The 24,246-nt window shown below is 45.7% G+C and overlaps 2 protein-coding genes across 2 annotated transcripts in view; both read right to left on the bottom strand.

Moving 5' to 3' along the window:
• Positions 1 to 24,046, bottom strand: part of LOC138797178 (zinc finger protein 300-like) — an 898,668-nt gene extending 874,622 nt beyond the window's left edge. Inside the window, exon 1 of the mRNA XM_069977012.1 lies at positions 23,979 to 24,046. Coding sequence (XP_069833113.1) covers positions 23,979 to 24,015 — 37 coding nt within the window. The 5' untranslated portion in view covers positions 24,016 to 24,046. The remainder of the gene's footprint in view (positions 1 to 23,978) is intronic.
• On the bottom strand, positions 10,607 to 17,368 carry LOC138796613 (zinc finger protein 41-like). Its single transcript, XM_069976223.1, has 4 exons — positions 17,323 to 17,368; positions 15,978 to 17,207; positions 12,030 to 12,896; positions 10,607 to 11,229 (listed from the first exon to the last, which is right to left on the bottom strand). Exons 1-4 carry the CDS (start codon positions 17,366 to 17,368, stop codon positions 10,607 to 10,609), a joined length of 2,766 nt encoding a protein of 921 aa, XP_069832324.1.
• Positions 24,047 to 24,246: the final 200 nt, after the last annotated feature.

The following is a 24,246-nucleotide window of genomic DNA, read 5'->3' as shown; positions in this document are numbered from 1 at the left end:
AATAAACCATATTACTATGCCAGTAATCTAAGAAATTTATATATCTGCAAAACAGCACTAGCCAAGCTAGTGTAATGCTAAAACCTGCCACAGGGTGGCAGCAATATACTACTTACAGGTGTAGGAGATAGAAGAGAATCCTAATCAACGATACAACAAGTCTCAGACCAGAACCTCCAGTCAGCAGGAGAGAACTACTCACCTCCTGCTCCTCTTAAATGCTCCATGCTCCGGCATGTCAGAAGCGTGCGCTCGCGCAGCGCGGCCAGATCCCGAACTTCCGGAAGTGACGTCATGCTGACGCCACAAGGTGGAACGCACAATGCGTTCCACAGTCCGGAAACCGGAAGTTACATCGGCGGCTCGGGAGACACGCGAAAAGCGTTCCCCGAGCCTAAGAAAAACAAACAAATAACAAAAAGGACTAAGAAAGAGAAAACCTAGACCCACATACTACCTGGCACCGGATCCTGCGGTAACCGTGCTGCAAAACCTGAAATAGAACCTGGTCCAACAGGTAATTACACAATGTGAGGTGGAGGGACAAAGTCCCCTAGGGCTACAGATGTGAAGCAAAAAAAGACTGATATCTGGTGGAGGTGGAGCCTATTTATACCACCTGGAGGAGGGGATTAAAGATTTATTCATTATTTTCATTAAATATTCCTTTGTCCCAGGGGCTCGCAGGGGCGAATATACCCCATATGTTGTGATGCCAATGGGACGTAAGGGAAATGATGTTTCTGACACTTCTATGTGCTCTGCACTAATTGGCTGGCAAAAAAGGCGCTCGAACGCTAATGTGAACGAACAGTAAAATGTTCGGTTCGTGAAAATCGAGATGTTCGACTCAAACCTAACTTTTCTCGAACAGTTCGATCAACACTCGTTACCGATCCCCGTGCCTGTTACCAGTCCCAAAGAACCTTTGGATTACGGCTCATACTGCCCAATCTCATTGGTTGACTCTGATTACAAACCCCTCACTAAAGTCTTGGCTCAGCGCCTGAACAAAATTATCCCCACCTAATACATACAGACCAATCAGGATTTGTGTATGGCAGGAGCACCTCCGACAACTTGCGCCATTCACAGATTATTACTCAACTTGGAGTTCTTCGAGGTGAGGATTGGGCCTCGCTGGACCCGACCAAGGCCTTTGACTCTGTTGAGTGGCTGTTTCTACTAGAGGTGCTTTGTAGGTACATACTGGGCATCATGGATGAGGAAAATGGCCGCACCATATAGGTATATGGACGAGGCAATCCCTGTAAAGCCATCGCCATGCGGTGGATAGATCATCGCCCGCCAAGGCTGCCTGCTTGCCTCGCGCTAGTTAATCAAGTGGTCAATTTTGAACGAATTGTAATTCTTGTAAATAGTTAAACGTATGTATCCAGCGCCACTACTCTCACTCTGGTATCCAAATGACAAATAAGAGCAATACGGTAAATGAAACTTACTCAGTCTCGATGTAGAAGCTGGTACAATATCCTCTGTGTGATTATCCTCAGTTGGCTTATTTTAGTAGCAGTTGTGGCAGATGCGTGTAGCGATTCAGTCTATGGATTCTATGCCGGGAGCGCGCTCTGGCCGGTAGCGCAATCTCAACCGGCTTCAGCGTTCCGTGTGCGTAGAGTGTGACGTCACAATAACTCACTACGGAGTCTCAAAGGGACCATCCAACGTTTCAGCGTGACTTACGCCTTCATCAGGGATGAAGGGATCAGGGATAAAAACCCTGGGTTTTGTGGATGTAGTCATTTAAATTATTTTTAATTTTTGTGTCATATTTTACTGTTGGAGCAATCATATTTCCCACATTTTTTGCTTTTCTAAAGATGAATGTCGGCTTTTTGGGGATTTTTTCTCCTAGAATTTTATCTCCTCTCAAGATGTTCCAATGTTTTTTTATTATTTTTAAAAAAACGTTACTGTGGATCGTATATATGTGGTTATGATAGGTACTTTTATTAGGTCGTTTTCCTCCTCCTTGTTTACTTGCTTTTTTCCTCCAGTAGTGTTTCTCTTTCTACCATACCTATCTCTCTGCATGTCATTTCCATATGCTCTCTATTGTATCCTTTGGCTAATAGCTTGTTTTGTAGTTTCGTGGCCTCCTCCTCCTCGTTGTCGTTTTTGTTCGTACAATTCCTTCTGAGTCTGTTGAGTTGTCCCTTCGGGATATTGGTAAGCCACAGAGGCAAATGGCAGCTCCTTCTGTCTATATAGCTATTGCTGTCTGTGGGTTTCGTGTATGTCTTGGTATGTAAACAGTTATTTCTAACATATATCGTTAGATCCAAAAAGTTTATTTCTTCTTTACTAAAATGTGGCGTGAAATTTAGATAAAATTCATTTTTATTGATTTGTTCTAAAAACATTAGTAAACTTTCTTCCCCTCCTTTCCAAATAAAAACAATATCGTCTATAAAACGGTACCATAGTAAGGGGTCGGCGATGAGCACTCCATTCGGATGTATGAAGTCATTCTCCCACTGTCCAACGTACAGGTTTGAATAACTTGGTGCGAATTTCGTGCCCATCGCCGTGCCCATATCTGTTTGTAAAATTGTCCCTCATAAAAGAAATAATTATGGTGTAAAATAAATTATATACATTCTCCTAAAAACGTTATTTGGTCTTCTTCATAATTTCCTGATCTTCTCAAGAAAAATTCAGTAGCTTCTCTTCCTTTCTCATGTTGTATAATTGTATATAGTGACATCACATCTAAAGTGCATAAAATGTAGTTACTTTCCCATTTTAATTGACTTATTTTTTGTAGTATGTGTTTTGTATCTTTCAGATACGTAGGAAGGGATTGTGCACATCCCTGTAGAAATTGATCTAGATACCCAGACAGGTTGGATGTCAAACTGTCTATCCCCGAGATAATGGGTCTCCCTGGGGGGTCGTTTAGTGACTTGTGGATTTTTGGCAGATAATAGAACGCTGGGGTTCTGGGATTTTGGTTCATAATGTATTCTCTTTTATTTTTTGAGATAATTCCTTTTTCTCTTCCTTTTTCTATAAGTGTGTTTAGTTCTTGTTTGTATTTGAGCGTTGGGTCTCCACTTAGTTTTTCATAGGTATTTTTATCTTCCAATATCCGTCGGCATTCTCCATGGTATTGTTCTTTATTCAAAATTACAATACTCCCTCCCTTGTCGGCAGGTCGTATGATTATATCATTATTTTCTTGTAAACTCTTGATTGCATTCTTCTCTTTTCTAGTTAAATTTTCATTTCTTTGTTTATCTGATATTTTGGTATTCCTTATTTCCCTAGTTATCATATATTCAAAAGTTTTTAAAGGTTCTGAGTGTTCATTTTGGGGGCAGAATTTAGATTTCCTTTTTAGGGAAGTGTGAGCATATGTCTCTTTACTCTCTGTTTTGGTCTGGATAGGGTTCTTGAGAAAAAACTTTTTAAGGGTGAGGTTTCTGATGAATTTCTTTACCCCTATATATGCATCGAATTTATTAAATCTGTCAGTTGGGGCATATTTTAGGCCCTTTTGTAGGAGTGATTGTTCATTTGGTTTTAGAGTGTAGTTGCTTAAGTTGAAGATTTTTTGTGTTTCTTTTTCTAATGGTTTCTCTCTTTTTCTTTTGGCGAGTTTCCCTCCTCTGGTTCCTCTCCTGTGTTTTTTCTTGTTACCCTTCGAAAAAAATCTTTCTTTACTGTCTTTTTTTTATTGTTCTTTTTGCTTTGCCCTGGGTGTTTGTAGCGTGTGTATGTTCATGATAATTCACATGTTTCCCTACTCTGCGTGGAGGTGTGATAGGGTTACTTATTAGTACGATTGGTACCTATAAGTGGTGGGTATGTTTATTGTATCAGTTGTTCTAAAATCATGTATTGTTACTTGAGAATCATTCATATTTTTGTGTTGGTTTTCTTCTTATTATAATTTCTGGAGATATGACTTTCAATATTTTTGGGGATATAGGTGCTGGTGTCTTCATTATGAATGATTCTCAAGTAACAATACATGATTTTAGAACAACTGATACAATAAACATACCCACCACTTATAGGTACCAATCGTTGGAAGAAATAACAGAACTAATAAGTAACCCTATCACACCTCCACGCAGAGTAGGGAAACATGTGAATTATCATGAACATACACACGCTACAAACACCCAGGGCAAAGCAAAAAGAACAATAAAAAAAAAGACAGTAAAGAAAGATTTTTTTCGAAGGGTAACAAGAAAAAACACAAGAGAGGAACCAGAGGAGGGAAACTCGCCAAAAGAAAAAGAGAGAAACCATAGAAAAAGAAACACAAAAAATCTTCAACTTAAGCAACTACACTCTAAAACCAAATGAACAATCACTCCTACAAAAGGGCCTAAAATATGCCCCAACTGACAGATTTAATAAATTCGATGCATATATAGGGGTAAAGAAATTCATCAGAAACCTCACCCTTAAAAAGTTTTTTCTCAAGAACCCTATCCAGACCAAAACAGAGAGTAAAGAGACATATGCTCACACTTCCCTAAAAAGGAAATCTAAATTCTGCCCCCAAAATGAACACTCAGAACCTTTAAAAACTTTTGAATATATGATAACTAGGGAAATAAGGAATACCAAAATATCAGATAAACAAAGAAATGAAAATTTAACTAGAAAAGAGAAGAATGCAATCAAGAGTTTACAAGAAAATAATGATATAATCATACGACCTGCCGACAAGGGAGGGAGTATTGTAATTTTGAATAAAGAACAATACCATGGAGAATGCCGACGGATATTGGAAGATAAAAATACCTATGAAAAACTAAGTGGAGACCCAACGCTCAAATACAAACAAGAACTAAACACACTTATAGAAAAAGGAAGAGAAAAAGGAATTATCTCAAAAAATAAAAGAGAATACATTATGAACCAAAATCCCAGAACCCCAGCGTTCTATTATCTGCCAAAAATCCACAAGTCACTAAACGACCCCCCAGGGAGACCCATTATCTCGGGGATAGACAGTTTGACATCCAACCTGTCTGGGTATCTAGATCAATTTCTACAGGGATGTGCACAATCCCTTCCTACGTATCTGAAAGATACAAAACACATACTACAAAAAATAAGTCAATTAAAATGGGAAAGTAACTACATTTTATGCACTTTAGATGTGATGTCACTATATACAATTATACAACATGAGAAAGGAAGAGAAGCTACTGAATTTATCTTGAGAAGATCAGGAAATTATGAAGAAGACCAAATAACGTTTTTAGGAGAATGTATATAATTTATTTTACACCATAATTATTTCTTTTATGAGGGACAATTTTACAAACAGATATGGGGCACGGCGATGGGCACGAAATTCGCACCAAGTTATTCAAACCTGTACGTTGGACAGTGGGAGAATGACTTCATACATCCGAATGGAGTGCTCATCGCCGACCCCTTACTATGGTACCGTTTTATAGACGATATTGTTTTTATTTGGAAAGGAGGGGAAGAAAGTTTACTAATGTTTTTAGAACAAATCAATAAAAATGAATTTTATCTAAATTTCACGCCACATTTTAGTAAAGAAGAAATAAACTTTTTGGATCTAACGATATATGTTAGAAATAACTGTTTACATACCAAGACATACACGAAACCCACAGACAGCAATAGCTATATAGACAGAAGGAGCTGCCATTTGCCTCTGTGGCTTACCAATATCCCGAAGGGACAACTCAACAGACTCAGAAGGAATTGTACGAACAAAAACGACAACGAGGAGGAGGAGGCCACGAAACTACAAAACAAGCTATTAGCCAAAGGATACAATAGAGAGCATATGGAAATGACATGCAGAGAGATAGGTATGGTAGAAAGAGAAACACTACTGGAGGAAAAAAGCAAGTAAACAAGGAGGAGGAAAACGACCACATATACGATCCACAGTAACGTTTTTAAAAAAAATAATAAAAAATCATTGGGACATCTTGAGAGGAGATAAAATTATAGGAGAAAAAAAATCCCCAAAAAGCCGACATTCATCTTTAGAAAAGCAAAAAATGTGGGAAATATGATTGCTCCAACAGTAAAATATGACACAAAAATTAAAAATAATTTAAATGACTACATCCACAAAACCCAGGGTTTGTATCCATGCAAGAAGTGTAAAGCCTGCCAGAAATGCAAAATAAAGAACCTCATTTTCGAGCTACAAAATAAAGACCGCACACATGATAAAAACACATATTTCATGCAATGATAAAGGGGTAATCTATTTCATCAAATGTCCTTGTGAGAAGAACGTATGCTACAAAAAAGACTACAAGAACATATATACAATATAGAAAGGAAATTCAAAGGACACCCCCTATCAAAGCATTACACAGAGAAACATGGAGGAGAAATCAAAAATACATTGTTTGGGGGGTTGATAAAAAATAAATAGACACTGGAGGGGGGGGGGAATTCATTGAACAGATGTCACGCGCTAAAACTAAAATGATTTTTCAATTTAATACCATCATCCCGAACGGACTGAACGCAGAAATGGAACTTTTTGCATTCCTAAATTAATAACAAACAGGATTGCAGAGCACATAACAGTAACATTAGAAGATTATTAGCAACACTAAAGAGAACTCTGAAAAAAACGCAGAATGTGAATAGCAAATCACCTGTCTGATGAGAAGCGTTCCACCAACATCGATAAAAGGAGAGAACTAAGGGGGGGCCGTCATCCCTGATGAAGGCGTAAGTCACGCTGAAACGTTGGATGGTCCCTTTGAGACTCCGTAGTGAGTTATTGTGACGTCACACTCTACGCACACGGAACGCTGAAGCCAGTTGAGATTGCGCTCCCGGCATAGAATCCATAGACTGAATCGCTACACGCATCTGCCACAACTGCTACTAAAATAAGCCAACTGAGGATAATCACACAGAGGATATTGTACCAGCTTCTACATCGAGACTGAGTAAGTTTCATTTACCGTATTGCTCTTATTTGTCATTTGGATACCAGAGTGAGAGTAGTGGCGCTGGATACATACGTTTAACTATTTACAAACTCTACTACCTGGAGGGAACAGGTCCTTCTCCAGACCGTATCCACTAGCTGCGAGCTACATTTAGCCATAGAACTAAGCGCCGTATCAATTATACTATCTGTTAGTATAGAATTGTAATTCTTCACAGAAAAGGAAAGTGCAGGGTTTGTGGTGTAATTCTCCAGTAACGGCCGCTCCTGCAGTGATGTAGACGCCGGTTCTCTAGCAGCGCAGTGTTACGGCTCGGTCCCTTCTTTATGGTTCCTTACTCCCGGATGCAGCGCAGTGTTACGGCTCGGTCCCTTCTTTATGGTTCCTTACTCCCGGATGCAGCGCGGTGTTACGGCTTGGTCCCTTCTTTATGGTTTCCCTCTCCCGGATGCAGCGCGGTGTCACGGCTCGGTCCCTTCTTTATGGTTCCTTACTCCCGGATGCAGCGCGGTGTCACGGCTCGGTCCCTTCTTTATGGTTCCTTACTCCCGGATGCAGCGCGGTGTTACGGCTTGGTCCCTTCTTTATGGTTTCCCTCTCCCGGATGCAGCGCGGTGTTACGGCTCGGTCCCTTCTTTATGGTTCCTTACTCCCGGATGCAGCACAGTGTTACGGCTTGGTCCCTTCTTTATGGTTCCTTACTCCCGGATGCAGCGCAGTGTTACGGCTCGGTCCCTTCTTTATGGTTCCTTACTCCCGGATGCAGCGACTCGGTCCCTTCTTTATGGTTCCTTACTCCCGGATGCAGCGCGGTGTTACGGCTTGGTTCCTACTTTATTGTTCCTTACTCCCGGATGCAACGCGGTGTTACGGCTCGGTCCCTTCTTTATGGTTCCTTACTCCCGGATGCAGCGCAGTGTTACGGCTCGGTCCCTTTTTTATAGTTCCTTACTCCCGGATGCAGCGCGGTGTTACGGGTCGGTCCCTTCTTTATGGTTTCCCTCTCCCAAATGCAGCGCGGTGTTACGGCTCAGTCCCTTCTTTATGGTTCCTTACTCCCGGATGCAGCGACTCGGTCCCTTCTTTATGGTTCCTTACTCCCGGATGCAGCGCGGTGTTATGGCTCGATCCCTTCTTTATGGTTTCCCTCTCCCAAATGCAGCGCGGTGTTACGGCTCAGTCCCTTCTTTATGGTTCCTTACTCCCGGATGCAGCGCGGTGTTATGGCTCAGTCCCTTCTTTATGGTTCCTTACTCCCGGATGCAGCGCGGTGTTACGGCTCAGTCCCTTCTTTATGGTTCCTTACTCCCGGATGCAGCGCGGTGTTATGGCTCGGTCCCTTCTTTATGGTTCCTTACTCCCGGATGCAGCGACTCGGTCCCTTCTTTATGGTTCCTTACTCCCGGATGCAGCGCGGTGTTACGGCTTGGTTCCTACTTTATGGTTCCTTACTCCCGGATGCAGCGCGGTGTTATGGCTCGGTCCCTTCTTTATGGTTCCTTACTCCCGGATGCAGCGACTCGGTCCCTTCTTTATGGTTCCTTACTCCCGGATGCAGCGCGGTGTTATGGCTCGGTCCCTTCTTTATAGTTCCTTACTCCCGGATGCAGCGCGGTGTTATGGCTCAGTCCCTTCTTTATGGTTCCTTACTCCCGGATGCAGCGCGGTGTTATGGCTCGGTCCCTTCTTTATGGTTCCTTACTCCCGGATGCAGCGACTCGGTCCCTTCTTTATGGTTCCTTACTCCCGGATGCAGCGCGGTGTTATGGCTCGATCCCTTCTTTATGGTTCCTTACTCCCGGATGCAGCGCAGTGTTACGGCTCGGTCCCTTCTTTATGGTTCCTTACTCCCGGATGCAGCGGCTCGGTCCCTTCTTCATGGTTCCTTACTCCCGGATGCAGCGCAGTGTTACGGCTCAGTCCCTTCTTTATGGTTCCTTACTCCCGGATGCAGCGCGGTGTTATGGCTCAGTCCCTTCTTTATGGTTCCTTACTCCCGGATGCAGCGACTCGGTCCCTTCTTTATGGTTCCTTACTCCCGGATGCAGCGCGTTGTTATGGATCGATCCCTTCTTTATGGTTTCCTACTCCCGGATGCAGCGCGGTGTTACGGCTTGGTCCCTTCTTTATGGTTCCTTACTTCCGGATGCAGCGCGGTGTTATGGATCGATCCCTTCTTTATGGTTTCCTACTCCCGGATGCAGCGCGGTGTTACGGCTTGGTCCCTTCTTCATGGTTCCTTACTCCCGGATGCAGCGGCTTGGTCCCTTCTTTATGGTTCCTTACTTCCGGATGCAGCGCGGTGTTATGGCTCGGTCCCTTCTTTATGGTTCCTTACTCCCGGATGCAGCGGCTCGGTCCCTTCTTCATGGTTCCTTACTCCCGGATGCAGCGGCTTGGTCCCTTCTTTATGGTTCCTTACTTCCGGATGCAGCGCGGTGTTATGGCTCGGTCCCTTCTTTATTCCCGGATAGTAAATTGTAATGTTTCTGCGCGAGTAACACAGCGCTCTATTCTTTTGCTGTAAAGCTTTATTGTTCTGTACATCTGCTTAATAAAAACCATGGGGTGACGGACATCTAATGGGGGAGCACGGACCTGAGTGCAGGCCATCCTTAGAGGGAATGTCTAGCCTACATTTCCTTTACAGATTACAGCCGGACACAGGTTTCTTTCTCTCATTAGTTTTTATTTTCTGATTTCTGTAATTTTTTTTTTATACATTGTTCTGTATTTACAGCGAGCCCCATGGACATAGACGACAATAGACAGACTGTCCCCCTGAGATGAATGTGAAACATTACTGAGTGCGCTCTGTGACCTTTGAGAAGCTGCTATTATACTGGTACTATACAGGAGTCACATGACGCTGCAATACTGGTCACTTTACAGCAGCCTCTTCTTATCACCATAGACACAACAGGAAGTCTCAGATTAGCGAAGCAAAGAAGATGTAACCAGGTGTGCGCCACACACACACACAGACACATACAGGACATGTGCGTTTTTTAGTAAAGTAACTTACATCCCTCTACCATTTTTCTTTCCTGTGAATCTGATCACTTCCTGGTTTCCTCTCTGTGACCCTGCAGTTGCCAGGAAACAGTGCAGAGACTTTACCACAATCCTCCTTGCTGCATGTGAAGTGAAAACTAACTGTCAGTACTAATGGGACGTTTCATGTGACTACTGAATTGAGCATGTGCGACACAAGATGGTGGATGCCTGGTGGGCTGTAACCATGGCAACAGATAATGAAACTGAACAGCGCATGGGGGATTAGGGAGTCTATGTCACGATACATTGTAGGAAATGCTTGTACATTGGAAGGGTTTCATCACGATAGACCTGGTCTTCTTCACGTCACTGCCCCTTTAAGCCTAGTGGTAAGAATAAAAACCACAAGACTTCCGGATTATTTTATAATACAGATAATCAAATGGAAAATTAACATGGCGGCCTATGTTGTTACACACAGGATGTGTCCAATAGGGAATCACCTGATCTCTCTCACCAGACACCCCAGTACTTTCCGCTATGTCCCCCCCGAACTCCCCTGTGGTGCGGGTGACCTCATCAAATAGGGGTGAAGGGTCATGACGACAATTAAGCATAACAGCTTCTTACCTATGTGAGTTCTCTGAGGAGTTTGTTTTCCTTCAAAACAACTTCTCCCCTGTGTGAATTCTCTCATATCTAACAAGATAAGATTTATCTGAAAAACATTTCCCACATTCTGAACATAAATATGGCTTTTTTCCTGTGTGACTTCTTTCATGTCTAACAAGATCCGATTTATTTGAGAAACATTTCCTACATTCTGCACATGTATATGGTTTCTCTCCGGTGTGAATTCTATCATGTATAATAAGACGTGATTTTCGTGTAAAACATTTCCCACATTCTGTACATGAATATGGCTTCTTCCCCGTGTGACTTCTGTCATGTTTCACACGATCTGATTTACTTGAGAAACATTTCTCACACTCTGAGCGTATATATGGCTTCTCCCCTGTGTGAACTCTCTCATGTAAAACAAGATTTGATCTAGCTCTAAAACATTTCCCACATTCAGAACATGAATATGGCTTAACTCCTGTATGATTTCTCTCATGTACAACAAGATTAGATTTATCTGAAAAACATTTTCCACATTCTGAACATGAATATGGCTTCTCTCCTGTGTGTATTCTTTCATGCATAACAAGATATGACTTTTGTCTAAAACATTTCCCACATTCTGAACATGAATATGGCTTCTCTCCTGTGTGACTTCTCTCATGTTTCAACAAAACACAGCAATCGCTGAACTCAGGGAGACCAGCGACAAAAAAAATCAGATGGAGTACTCACTAAAGAGTCTCCACTGATGCATTGCCCCCTATAAATTTAAATATGCAAAAGAAGGGTCCGTGGAGTCTCAGTTACGAGTCTCAAAACACGGGAATAGCCAGATATCCCTCCAGGGGAGGGAAGCCTATTGCCAAGGGGGTACCTCCCAGTGGGGAGATCACCAAACCACCCTGATACGTAGCCCCTTAAGTCCCACTCGGTTGCGAGTATTGGAACATAAATAGGGAAATACCAGGGTGGTCCCTTATACGTCAAAGTCTAACTCTGTGGAGAGTATTGCGACATGACAAGGGTTTACCAAGGCAGGCATCCATCCACAGACGATTGTTTCGGGGTAGTTGCCCCTCGTCAGTGTGGAGTAGGATTCTGGCTAACAGGGGCAATGAAAAATAGACCAACAAAACACAGCAATCGCTGAACTCAGGGAGACCAGCGACAAAAAAAATCAGATGGAGTACTCACTAAAGAGTCTCCACTGATGCATTGCCCCCTATAAATTTAAATATGCAAAAGAAGGGTCCGTGGAGTCTCAGTTACGAGTCTCAAAACACGGGAATAGCCAGATATCCCTCCAGGGGAGGGAAGCCTATTGCCAAGGGGGTACCTCCCAGTGGGGAGATCACCAAACCACCCTGATACGTAGCCCCTTAAGTCCCACTCGGTTGCGAGTATTGGAACATAAATAGGGAAATACCAGGGTGGTCCCTTATACGTCAAAGTCTAACTCATGTTTCCCAAGATATGATCTTCTCACAAAACATTTCCAACATTCTGAACATGAATATGGCTTCTCTTCTCCGTTGCTTCTCTCATGTTTAACAAGATCTGATTTACTTAAACAATTCCCACATTCTGAACATGAATGTGTCTTCACTCTTGTGTGACTTTTTTCATGCTTAACGAGACAGGATTTTTTGGTAAAACATTTCCCACATTCTGAACATGAATGCAGCGTATCCCCTGTATGACTTCTTACATGTATAACAAGGTGGGAACTGCTTATGAAACATTTTCCACATTCCGGACATAGATATGGCTTCTCTCCTGTGTGACTTCTTACATGTGTAACAAGGTGGGATTTGGTTAAAAAACATTTCCGACATTCTTGACATGAATATGGCTTCTCTCCTGTGTGACTTCTCTGATGTGTAACAAGATGTGACCTAGTTGTAAAACATTTTTCACATTCTGAACATGGATACGGCTTCTCTCCTGTGTGACTTCTTTCATGTATAACTAAATTTGATTTATATGTAAAACATTTCCCGCATTCTGAACAAGAATGCAAATGCTTTCTTCTGTGTTGTCTTCTGTGTGTAACAAGATCTGACTTTATTGCAAAATGTCTTCCACATTCACCACACTGGAATCTTTTCCCTCCTCTATGCTTTGTCCCTGTGGTCGCAGTGTGTGACTGGTCAGGAGAAGGTTCCTCATGGTCAGGAGGATTATATGATAGATCTGTAGTGTGACGTCCTGGATGTACAGTAAGGGGGAGGAGGGCTTCTCCTGAGGAGCACTGCTCTGCACCTTCATCCTCTTCTTTATAATTCAGCGGTAGCACAATGTTCTCCTCAGAGATATTACCGCCATTTCCTGTTGTAATGAAAAATTATTTTGTTAATTTGCTTTTGTGTTTTTATTGCAAATTGAAAAGTAGAGAAACTCTATTGTGGTGGGTCTATTGTATTGGTAGAAGAGACTGTCCCGGTGGAGCAGGCCAGACCGTACCCCGGGGTGTAACATGGCCTAGGCCAGACCGTACCCCGGGTGTAACATGGCCTAGGCCAGACCGTACCCCGGGGTGTAACATGGCCTAGGCCAGACCGTACCCCGGGGTGTAACATGGCCTAGGCCAGACCGTACCCCGGGGTGTAACATAGCCTAGGCCACAGTATACAGGAGGGGATATATTCTATATTGGGGGTGTAACATAGCCCAGGCCACAGTATACAGGAGGGGATATATTCTATACCGGGGGGTGTAACATAGCCCAGGCCACAGTATACAGGAGGGATATATTAAATACCAGGGGGTGTAACATAGCCCAGGCCACAGTATACAGGAGGGGATATATACTATACCGGGGGTGTAACATAGCCCAGGCCACAGTATACAGGAGGGGATATATACTATACCGGGGATGTAACATAGCCCAGGCCACAGTATACAGGAGGGGATATATACTATACCGGGGGTGTAACATAGCCCAGGCCACAGTATACAGGAGGGGATATATACTATACCGGGGGTGTAACATAGCCCAGGCCACAGTATACAGGAGGGGATATATTCTATATTGGGGGTGTAACATAGCCCAGGCCACAGTATACAGGAGGGGATATATACTATACCAGGGGGGTGTAACATAGCCCAGGCCACAGTATACAGAAGGGGATATATACTATACCGGGGGGTGTAACATAGCCCAGGCCACAGTATACAGGAGGGATATATACTATACCAGGGGGTGTAACATAGCCCAGGCCACAGTATACAGGAGGGATATATACTATACCAGGGGGTGTAACATAGCCCAGGCCACAGTATACAGGAGGGATATATACTATACCAGGGGGTGTAACATAGCCCAGGCCACAGTATACAGGAGGGGATATATACTATACCGGGGATGTAACATAGCCCAGGCCAGAATATATCCCTCCGGCCATAATATTATCACTGGTTTTCTCACTTTATCTCTAATTTGTTCAAAAGTGCGCAGATTATCATACTCAGACACACAGCTGCTTCCTCTGGTTGGGAAATACAGTACAGTGCTTACATTATACTGACAGTAGGTGGCGCTGTCCCATCAGCTTACATTATACTGACAGTAGGTGGCGCTGTCCCATCAGCTTACATTGTACTGACAGTAGGTGGCGCTGTCCCATCAGCTTACATTATACTGACAGTAGGTGGCGCTGTCCCATCAGCTTATATTATACTGACAGTAGGTGGCGCTGTCCCATCAGCTTACATTGTACTGACAGTAGGTGGCGCTGTCCCATCAGCTTACATTGCACTAACAGTAGGTGGCGCTGTCCCATCAGCTTACATAGAGCTGACAGTAGGTGGCGCCTTCCCATCAGCTTACATTGTACTGACAGTAGGTGGCGCTGTCCCATCAGCTTACATTGTACTGACAGTAGGTGGCGCTGTCCCATCAGCTTACATTGTACTGACAGTAGGTGGCGCTGTCCCATCAGCTTACATAGAGCTGACAGTAGGTGGCGCTGTCCCATCAGCTTACATTGTACTGACAGTAGGTGGCGCTGTCCCATCAGCTTACATTATACTGACAGTAGGTGGCGCTGTCCCATCAGCTTACATTGTACTGACAGTAGGTGGCACTGTCCCATCAGGTTACATTATACTGACAGTAGATGGCGCTGTCCCATCAGGTTACATTGTACTGACAGTAGGTGGCGCTGTGCCATCAGGTTACATTGTACTGACAGTAGGTGGCGCTGTCCCATCAGCTTACATTGTACTGACAGTAGGTGGCGCTGTCCCATCAGCTTACATAGAGCTGACAGTAGGTGGCGCTGTCCCATCAGCTTACATTATACTGACAGTAGGTGGCGCTGTCCCATCAGGTTACATTGCGCTGACAGTAGGTGGCGCTGTCCCATCAGCTTACATTATACTGACAGTAGGTGGAGCTGTCCCATCAGGTTACATTATACTGACAGTAGGTGGCGCTGTCCCATCAGCTTACATTGTACTGACAGTAGGTGGCGCTGTCCCATCAGCTTACATCGTGCTGATAGCAGGTGGCGCTGTCCCATCAGCTTACATTACACTGACAGTAGGTGGCGCTGTCCCATCAGCTTACATTACACTGACAGTAGGTGGCGCTGTCCCATCAGCTTACATTATACTGACAGTAGGTGGCGTTGTCCCATCAGCTTACATTATACTGACAGTAGGTGGCGCTGTCCCATCAGCTTACATTATACTGACAGTAGGTGGCACTGTCCCATCAGGTTACATTGCGCTGACAGTAGGTGGCGCTGTCCCATCAGCTTACATTATACTGACAGTAGGTGGCGCTGTCCCATCAGCTTACATTGTACTCACAGTAGGTGGCGCTGTCCCATCAGCTTACATTATACTGACAGTAGGTGGCGCTGTCCCATCAGCTTACATTATACTGACAGTAGGTGGCGCTGTCCCATCAGCTTACATTATACTGACAGTAGGTGGCGCTGTCCCATCAGATTACATTATACTGACAGTAGGTGGCGCTGTCCCATCAGCTTACATTGCACTGACAGTAGGTGGCACTGTCCCATCAGCTTACATTGTACTGACAGTAGGTGGCACTGTCCCATCAGCTTACATTGTACTGACAGTAGGTGGCGCTGTCCCATCAGCTTACATTACACTGACAGTAGGTGGCGTTGTCCCATCAGCTTACATTACACTGACAGTAGGTCCCAGTACGTCCCATCAGGCCGATGAGTGCACATTTACCTCCAGTATTTGTTGATAACCGGCTCCATTCATCTTTTTTTCTTCATCTCTGACCAAGTTTTCTGAGCCTTTGTAGCTCACACATCTCCAAAACATCAGCAATCTACCCCCCCACCCCTGTGCTTTCCAGTAGGATCGTTGTTCCTTCCATCCTAGGCCGTGCTGACACCTCTCCAAATGTCATGTTTATGGTTGTGCCTAAAAAGTTGGATTTTGATCTCATCTCTCCACATGACCAGAAGTCTTTGGGCTGTCTGGCCGCCTGAGTCTCTGGGCTGAGGCCTGTGTCTCTGGGCTTTCTGGTCGCCAGGGTCTCTGGGACTGTGTCTCTGGGCTGTCTGGCTGCCTGGGCCTGTGTCTCTGGGCTGAGGTTTGTGTCTCTGGGCTGAGGCCTGGGTCTCTGGGCTGTCTGGCCGCCCGGGTCTCTGGGCTGAGGCCTGTGTCTCTGGGCTGTCTGGCCGCCCGGGTCTTTGGGCTGTCTGGCTGCCCGGGTCTCTGGGCTGAGGCCTGGGTCTCTGGGCTTTCTGGTCGCCGGGGTCTCTGGGACTGTGTCTCTGGGCTGCCTGGGCCTGTGTCTCTGGGCTGTCAGGCCACCCGCGTCTCTGGGCTGAGGTTGTGGTCTCTGGGCTGAGGCCTGTGTCTCCGAGCTGTCTGGCCGCCCGTGTCTCTGGGCTGAGGCCTGTGTCTCTGGGCTGAGGCCTGTGTCTCTGGGCTGTCTGGCCACTCGCGTCTCTGGGCTGAGGCCTGTGTCTCTGGGCTGTCTGGCCGCCCGGGTCTCTGGGCTGTCTGGCCGCTCGGGTCTCTGGGCTGAGGCCTGTGTGTCTGGGCTGTCTGGCCGTCCGGGTCTCTGGGCTGAGGCCTGTGTCTCTGGGCTGTCTGGCCGCCCGGGTCTCTGGGCTGCGGTTTGTGTCTCTGGGCTGTCTGGTCGCCCGGGTCTCTGAGCCTGTGTCTCTGGGCTGTCTGGCTGCCTGGGCCTGTGTCTCTGGGCTGTCAGGCCACCCGGGTCTCTGGGCTGAGGTTTGTGTCTCTGGGCTGTCTGGCTGTCCGGATCTCTGGGCTGAGGCCTGTGTCTCTGGGCTGTCTGGCCGCCCGGGTCTCTGGGCTGTCTGGCCGCCCGGGTCTCTGGGCTAAGGCACGGGTCTCCAAGCTGTCTGGCTGTCCGGGTCTCTGGCCGCCCGGCTTTCTGGGCTGAGGCCTGTTTCTCTGGGCTGTCTGGCCGCCCGGGTCTCTGGGCTGAGGCCCATGTCTCTGGGCTGTCTGGCCGCCCAGGTCTCTGGGCTAAGGCCCGGGTCTCCGAGCTGTCTCTCTGGGCTGAGGCCTGTGTCTGGCCGTCTGGGTCTCTGGCCGCCCAGCTCTCTGGGCTGAGGCCTGTGTCTCTGGGCTGAGGCCTGTGTCTCTGGGCTGAGGCCTGTGTCTCTGGGCTGAGGCCTGTGTCTCTGGGCTGAGGCCTGTGTCTCTGGGCTGAGGCCTGTGTCTCTGGGCTGAGGCCTGTGTCTCTGGGCTGAGGCCTGTGTCTCTGGGCTGTCTGGCGTATTGTAGATACTTTGTGGCATCTGCGCAGTAATGGCTTCTTCTGGCCTCTCCACCATGCCGCCCATTTTCTTCACGCGCCTCCTTATTGTGCATCCTGAAGCAGCCGCACCGCTAGTTTTCAGAGTCCGGCATTTCAGCTGATGTTATTTGTGGGTTTTTGTGATTTAAAAAAAGAAAACCCTAGTCTGACAATAAATGGCGTCACCCGACCACTAACCATAAGAGAAAAAAAGTTGTGTGTTATCCTTTTATATTCTCTGAAAAATGGGCAAGAAAGCAAAAATTCTGACGGGATATGTAAACGTTTGAGCACAACTGTCGGTACACGCACAAGAGATGAGCAAACTCACAGCAAGTTTAGCTTCAAACACCAAGTTTTCCAGTCAGCCCTAAGCCAATTCCATCTTCTCCGGCCACCAAGAGACGACTACCGGGCGTTAGTGTCCGGTTTTGTGAAACGTCTAAGTTCACCTTTCTATTATTTCTATAATGGGGGGGCATTGATAATAGGGGGTGCACTGATAATAGGGGGCAACAGATAATAGGGGGCAGTGGATACACGTCTATCAGCTATAATTCATCTTCCCGACTCCTGACAGATCACTGTTCAGGCACGAGAAAACATGGTACCCCTCATGTATCCGTCTGTGCTTCCACAAGATGGAAAACATAAATTACTAGCCGGGTAATTTCTTTTCTTTGAGCCTATGACGGCACCCCTGGAGAGGACCACCTCCTACTCCCATTGGACAGGAAACAGGACCACTGGACCTTAAAAGAATCGCCTCCTCTCACCAACACCAGTTTCTCAGCAAGGTTCCTAGGAGCGAAGGTTAATAAACACAACATAGAACAATATTGTGTGTGTCTGCGTGTATATACGTCTATCTATCTATATATATATATATATATATATATATATATATATATATATATATGAATATTATGGTTTTTTTTTTATAATCTATGGTACTTAACAGGGTGGGTATTAGGCGGGGTGCCGTCATGGGCTCAAAAAAAAGAAATTACTTTTATTAATTTTTAAGTAATTACTTTTAAGTAATTTATGTTTTCTCTTATCGCCCTATGACGGCACCCCTGGAGCGTAGACTAGGAATCTTTTTCCCCGCCTGGGGGGGGGGGGGGGGACTACTGCCTGAAGAACCCTACGTCCAAATGTAAGATCTTCTGTAGAGGACAGTTGTAGTCTGTAGTGTTTGAAAAAAGTGTGAGGGGTGCTCCATGTAGCTGTTCTGCAAATCTGTTCTAAGGGGACAGAGGCCCTCTCTGCCCATGAAGTGGCCACTGCCCTAGTCGAATGTGCCCCAAAGCCCACCGGAACATCTTTTCCACTACGCTTATAGCATTCTCCAATAGTCTGTCTGATCCATCTAGAGATCGTCTGTGATGTAGCTGCTTTCCCCCTATTTTTTCCCTGAAAGGAAATGAGGAGACTGTTGCTATGTCTCCAACTTCTAGTTACATCAAGGTAGTGTAAAATAATACGTCTCACATCTAAAGTGTGGAAGGCTGCTTCTCTCTCATTAGTTGGATTATTACAAAAGGAGGGAAGTACTACCTCTTGGGTTCTATGAAAATTGGAAACAACCTTAGGGAGAAACGCAGGATCGGGTGATAGAATAATCCTGTCATCTCTGATGGTCATGTAGGGAGAGACAAAAGAAAAAGCTCTAATTTCACTAACCCTTCTAGCCGATGTGATGGCTAATAGAAAGGCTAGTTTCCAGGATAGAAACTTAATTGCTAAATCCGACATGGGTTCAAATGGAGCCAGTGTTAAAGCTGAAAGGACAATGTTCAGATCCCCTGGTAGTAGTCTGGACTTAGAGGTAGGGTTAAGTCTAACTGTGGCTTTAGTGAACCTCTTAATCCAAGGATGCTCCGCCAGTCTGTAATCAAATAGCGCACTCAGTGCTGACACTTGGACTTTAATGGTGCTAGGTCTTAATTTCTTCTTTAAGCCCTCCTGTAGGTAGTCCAGAATTAGGGAAATATTAGGAGGGGCTAGAACTTTAATAGGATGGTTCACAAAAGCACAGAAGGATTTCCAGGTTCTGAGGTAAATCATGGATGTTACTCTCTTACGACTTGCCAGCAATGTAGAAATCACCTGGGGAGACAGACCTCTATCAATTAGGAGCTGCCTCTCACACGCCATGCTGTCAGATGTAGATTCTGTACTGTCGGATGGTAGACTGGGCCCTGGCACAGAAGATCCCGTCTCTCTGGTAGTACCCATGGGTCGGCTATCGCCATTTTTCTTAACCAACTGAACCACACCCTTCTGGGCCAGAAGGGTGCAATGAGAATGGTATCTGCCCTGTCTTGTCTGATCTTGCGGATGACTCTGGGAAGAAGTCTGATCGGAGGAAAGAGATATAACAGGCTCTCCCCCCAGTACTGTGCCAGGGCGTCCACTGTTACAGGTCTGTCTTTCGGGCAGAGGGAGCAGAATTTTTGAACTTTCCTGTTCGCCCGTGTGGCGAATAAGTCCATCTTCGGGGTTCCCCACAGTCTGCAAATTTGCTGGAATACTTCCTGGGACAACTCCTACTCCCCCTGAGTCTGAGTCGACTGAGATAATCTTCTATCGTGTTGTCTACTCCTCTCATATGTAAGGCTGTCAAGGAGAGGAAGCGGGGTTCTGCTAACCTGAAGATGTAGTGAGTTATTCTCATCAGGTCTGGAGATCTTGTTCCTCCTTGATGGTTGATGTAGGCCACGACTGCCGCATTGTCGGACAGAACTCTTACATTTTTCCCCTGTAGTTCTGAAAGGGCTTGTGTCAAAGATAGAAAAACGCCTTTTAGTTCTCTTACATTTTGGGACTGTCTTGCTTCTTCCGCACTCCATCTTCCCTGTAGGAGCAGGGACTCCGAATGAGCCCCCCAACCTGATGGGCTGGCGTCTGTTGTAATCGTTACAACTTCCTGGATGTTCCATGGGAACCCTCTGCAAAGATTTTCTTGTTGTTCCCACCAGAACAGGGATCTTACAGTCTGTGGAGATATAATGAAAGGTCTAGGGAATCAGGTAAACCATCCCATTCAGCTAAAATCTGTGATTGAAGCACTCTAGTATGATATTGTGCCCAGGGGATGTTAATAACCCCAGCAGAGACATGGCTGATCTGAAAGATACTAGGGGATGAGACCTGATCTCCCTTACTTTAGTCTGCACTAATGAAACTTTGTTATCTGGCAGGAAGGACTTTTGTAGACGAGAGTCTAAACAGATCCCCAGGAATTTACAATATTGAGTTGGAATCTTATTTGATTTATCCTCATTGACCTCCCAGCCTAGTGAGAGGAAGACTGACTGAACAAAACCAATATCTGATAGTAATGCAGACAGTTATTAACAACCAGAAAATCATCTAAATAGGGAATGATTATGATGTTCTTTTCCCTAACATGGGCCATAACCTCTGCCATTACTTTAGTAAATACTCTCGGGGCCTGGGAAATTCCAAAGGGCATAGCTGTGAACTGGAAATGATTGATTTCCCCACCCATGTTAACTGCTCCCCTCAGATATCTCTGATGATCTGGATGCATCGGGATGTGATAGTATGCGTCTCTCAGATCAATAGTGGCCATGAAACAGAATTCTGAGAGGTTCAGAATAGCAGAGGAGATGGATTCCATTCTGAACCTCTCATAGGTGAGGAACCTATTCAGAGGTTTGAGGATAATAATGGTACGGAATGAACCATTGGGTTTCTGGACCAAAAATAAAGTGGAATAAAATCCCACCTTTCTTTGGGCTTCTGGTACTGGGATTAAAACTCTTCTGTAGTAAGGAGTTAACTTCTGCTACAAGAGCAGAGTGTTTGCGTGGGTCTGAGGATAAATCAGTACGCACGAACCTTTCCCCTGGGGAGGACGCAAAAGAAATTTTTAGGCCAAACTTTATTATGTCCAATACAAATAAACTGGCAGCGATGGTACACCATTCTGAGACATAATTTGACAACCGCCCTCCCACAGGGACCTCATGTCATTGTGCAGGTTTCTTGATATCAGAGGAGGGAAAAAGAAACCCCTTGCTTTTCTTAGCTGGCCTCCAATCCTTTCTAGTGAAAGAAATCCCCCTCCTCTTGGCTTCCTACCTCTTCCCCTGGCTGGTCTGCTGGGTTGTTAAGGGATAATAGGAAACTCCAGAACGTTGTCAAGTGCTGACCCGAAAAGGAACTTCCCTTCACAGGGAATGCCACATAACTTAGCCTTAGATGTCGTATCGCCCTTCCAATCCTTCAGCCATAAAGTGCGTCTAGCTGAGTTAGAGAGAGCGGCTGACCAGGCAGTCAGTTCTAGAGCGTCAGCAGTTGCTTCAGCCATAAAGGCTATGGCATTATCCATTGTAGAGAAGGCCTGTGTGAAATCCTGGTTAGGGTTAGTTTCTCTGACCTTGTCCTTCAGCTCTGCCATCCACACTTTCAGGGATCTAGCTACTGAAGTAGTCGCAATTAGGGGTTGGAAAGCAGATGTTGTAGCCTCCCAATTTTTCCTCAGGTATACTTCTGCTCTCTTATCCAATGGGTCCTTTATGACCGCTGAGTCCTCAAATGGTAGTGCATTCCTTTTCGTAATTTTTGCCACTGGAGGGTCGATCTTAGGTGCTCCCTGCCAAGTCTCGCAGTCCTCCTGGCTGAAGGGATATTTCCTTTTATACTATAAGGAAGAAAGAAGGAAATAAATATTAAGTATGGATTTCATATAAAAATTATCCAAGCGAGAAACCCATTACTTTACTTACAGCCTGAGGGATGAAAAATTTCCTATCTGGATTTTCCCACTCATGGCTAATGAGAGACTTTATGCTCTGGTGAATAGGGAACACAAGACGCTTTTTTGGAGCCAGTTCCTGAAACATCATATCTTGTTTGGTTTTAGGTTCTGGGGTGTCGTCTATCTCCATAGTTAAGCGAACGGCTTTAACCAAAGAGTCAATATACTCCACTGGAGTAGAGGAATCATCCCCAGCAATCTCCTCTACCTCATATGCTGCTTCACTCAGATCCTCTAAAGACACCAGTTCCTGATCCTCCTCAATAGAAGGAGGGGAAATCCCAATCTGGCTAGGTCCTGCGACCTCAGTAGGCTGGGGGTCAGCCGGAGGTACCTGGACGACCACAGCAGCAGTTGTAGCATCCGAAGGTGAAGGGCGAGAAGGGAGTGAGGCCTGTAGAAAATATAATAAAAAGAACTAGGATTCAGGAGTATACCTGAAAATAATCAATACATACCCTGATTTCATGCCTAACCATGTCCCTCATATTCCTCATAAAAGAGGGTCCCTGGTCTTCCAATACACGGTTTATACAACCTCCACAAAGGGCTTTAGTATATGAGCTACTAAGTCTCTTTTTGCATATAGGACAACCTCTGTTTTTAGAACATTCTTTCCTAGCAGCTTTATCCTAGAAATAAATAATGAACTGGAATAAGATATCAGAAGAAAAAATGAAATGAATATGGGGATCTCCCCTCTTACCCCACCATTCCGCTGGAATCTCTGCTGAAGATGTCTGAGCCGCAGAGGATTGAGCAGTGTCAGCGCCTTGGGACTCCATCTGACCCAGGATAGGTAGTGAATGGTTCCCAGCTGGTAGAAACAGATTTACCGCATACACGAGCAACCCAACTAGAAACTATCGCAAGAGTGCAAGGCACTCTGAGTCTCCATGCTGCCGGTTTAAATTGTGGCGCCTGCACGCCTGGGGACTGGCTGGCTCCGCCCCCAGCCGCGGCGCTGTGCGGCACACCCTCCCACACTCAGACTCCCGACAGGCTATTGGCCTGGAGTCTGAAGAACAAGGCCCTCAGGACTTCCAATCCTTGTTCCCAACCAGCGAAATAGAGGGCTGTAACCTCTCCTCGCTCCCCCTCCCATCAAACAAGCAATCAAGTTATGTACAGTTACATGGCCGAAGAAGGAGAAATCTGTGATCCTAGAGGATATAGGGGGATGAGGAGTATGTAATATACCCCCGCTCCATCCATTCTCCCATACCTGGTATAGCAGCTCCCGGCATCTCCTCCTCCTTCACCTCACTCATACACGGGGGGATCGCCCCTCATCCTCTCTTCTTCTGCTTCATCCTCCACTTTAATATTAGTCACCTGATCTCCCCCCTGATGGGACATATAGAACAATTCAGTACAATCCAGCAGACAGGAGGGAAAATCTAACACATCAACATAAGAAACCAGCAACATGTATCTATCAGCCTCATCACATCTATGAGTGCAGGAGCAACAACCACCAGCACCGGGGGGCGCTATAGAGATATAGTGCTATAGCATCAGCCTCATCTACCTGCTGATTGTCTGCTGGGACATTTCCCTCTGGACAGTCCTGGGAATACAGAGGACGGGGACACCTCTCTGGTGGATTTCTGTCACTGCCTCCATCTGTAGGGAACACACAGGGAGCCAATCCATTATACACTGCTACATGTCATCAGGAGGAGGAGGATGGGAGGAGGAGGATGGGAGGGGGAGGAGGATGGGGGGAGGAAGAAAAGGAGGATGGGAGGAAGAGGGGGAGGAGGATGGGGGGAGGAGGAGGAGGATGGGAGGAGGAGGAGGATCTAGGGGCCCCCTACCCCTGCTCTCTAGAATCAGGAAGGTCTCCTCTTACCTTGTGATGTGAGGCCGGGCGGCTGATCCTCCATCATGAGTGGCTGCTCCCCCCAGTAAAGATCCTTGTATCCTGATACAGGGAGGAAAAAGTTATTTCACTCATAACACAATGTAACACCCCTCCTCCTGTAAGCTTACCTTACTGCTGGGGGGTCACACTGATAGTAACACAATGTAACACCCCTCCTCCTGTAAGCTTACCTTACTGCTGAGGGGGTCACACACTGATAGTAACACAATGTAACATCCCTCCTCCTGTAAGCTTA

Source organism: Dendropsophus ebraccatus, chromosome 7 (genome assembly GCF_027789765.1).
Source record: "Dendropsophus ebraccatus isolate aDenEbr1 chromosome 7, aDenEbr1.pat, whole genome shotgun sequence".
NCBI lineage: Eukaryota > Metazoa > Chordata > Amphibia > Anura > Hylidae > Dendropsophus > Dendropsophus ebraccatus.
Note: the sequence above shows the minus strand (reverse complement) of the source record. Positions and strands in the feature narration are given on the sequence as shown.

What these genes read in the sequence shown, in the direction of transcription:
- LOC138796613 (XM_069976223.1), bottom strand. Translation starts at nt 17,368, where the DNA reads ATGGTGGAGAGGCCAGAAGAAGCCATTACTGCGCAGATGCCACAAA. An exon ending in ATCAAAATCCAACTTTTTAG is followed by an intron (nt 12,897 to 15,977) that starts GCACAACCATAA and finishes TCATTACAACAG; the next exon opens with GAAATGGCGGTAATATCTCT. An exon ending in AAGATCATATCTTGGGAAAC is followed by an intron (nt 11,230 to 12,029) that starts ATGAGTTAGACT and finishes TTTTGTTGAAAC; the next exon opens with ATGAGAGAAGTCACACAGGA.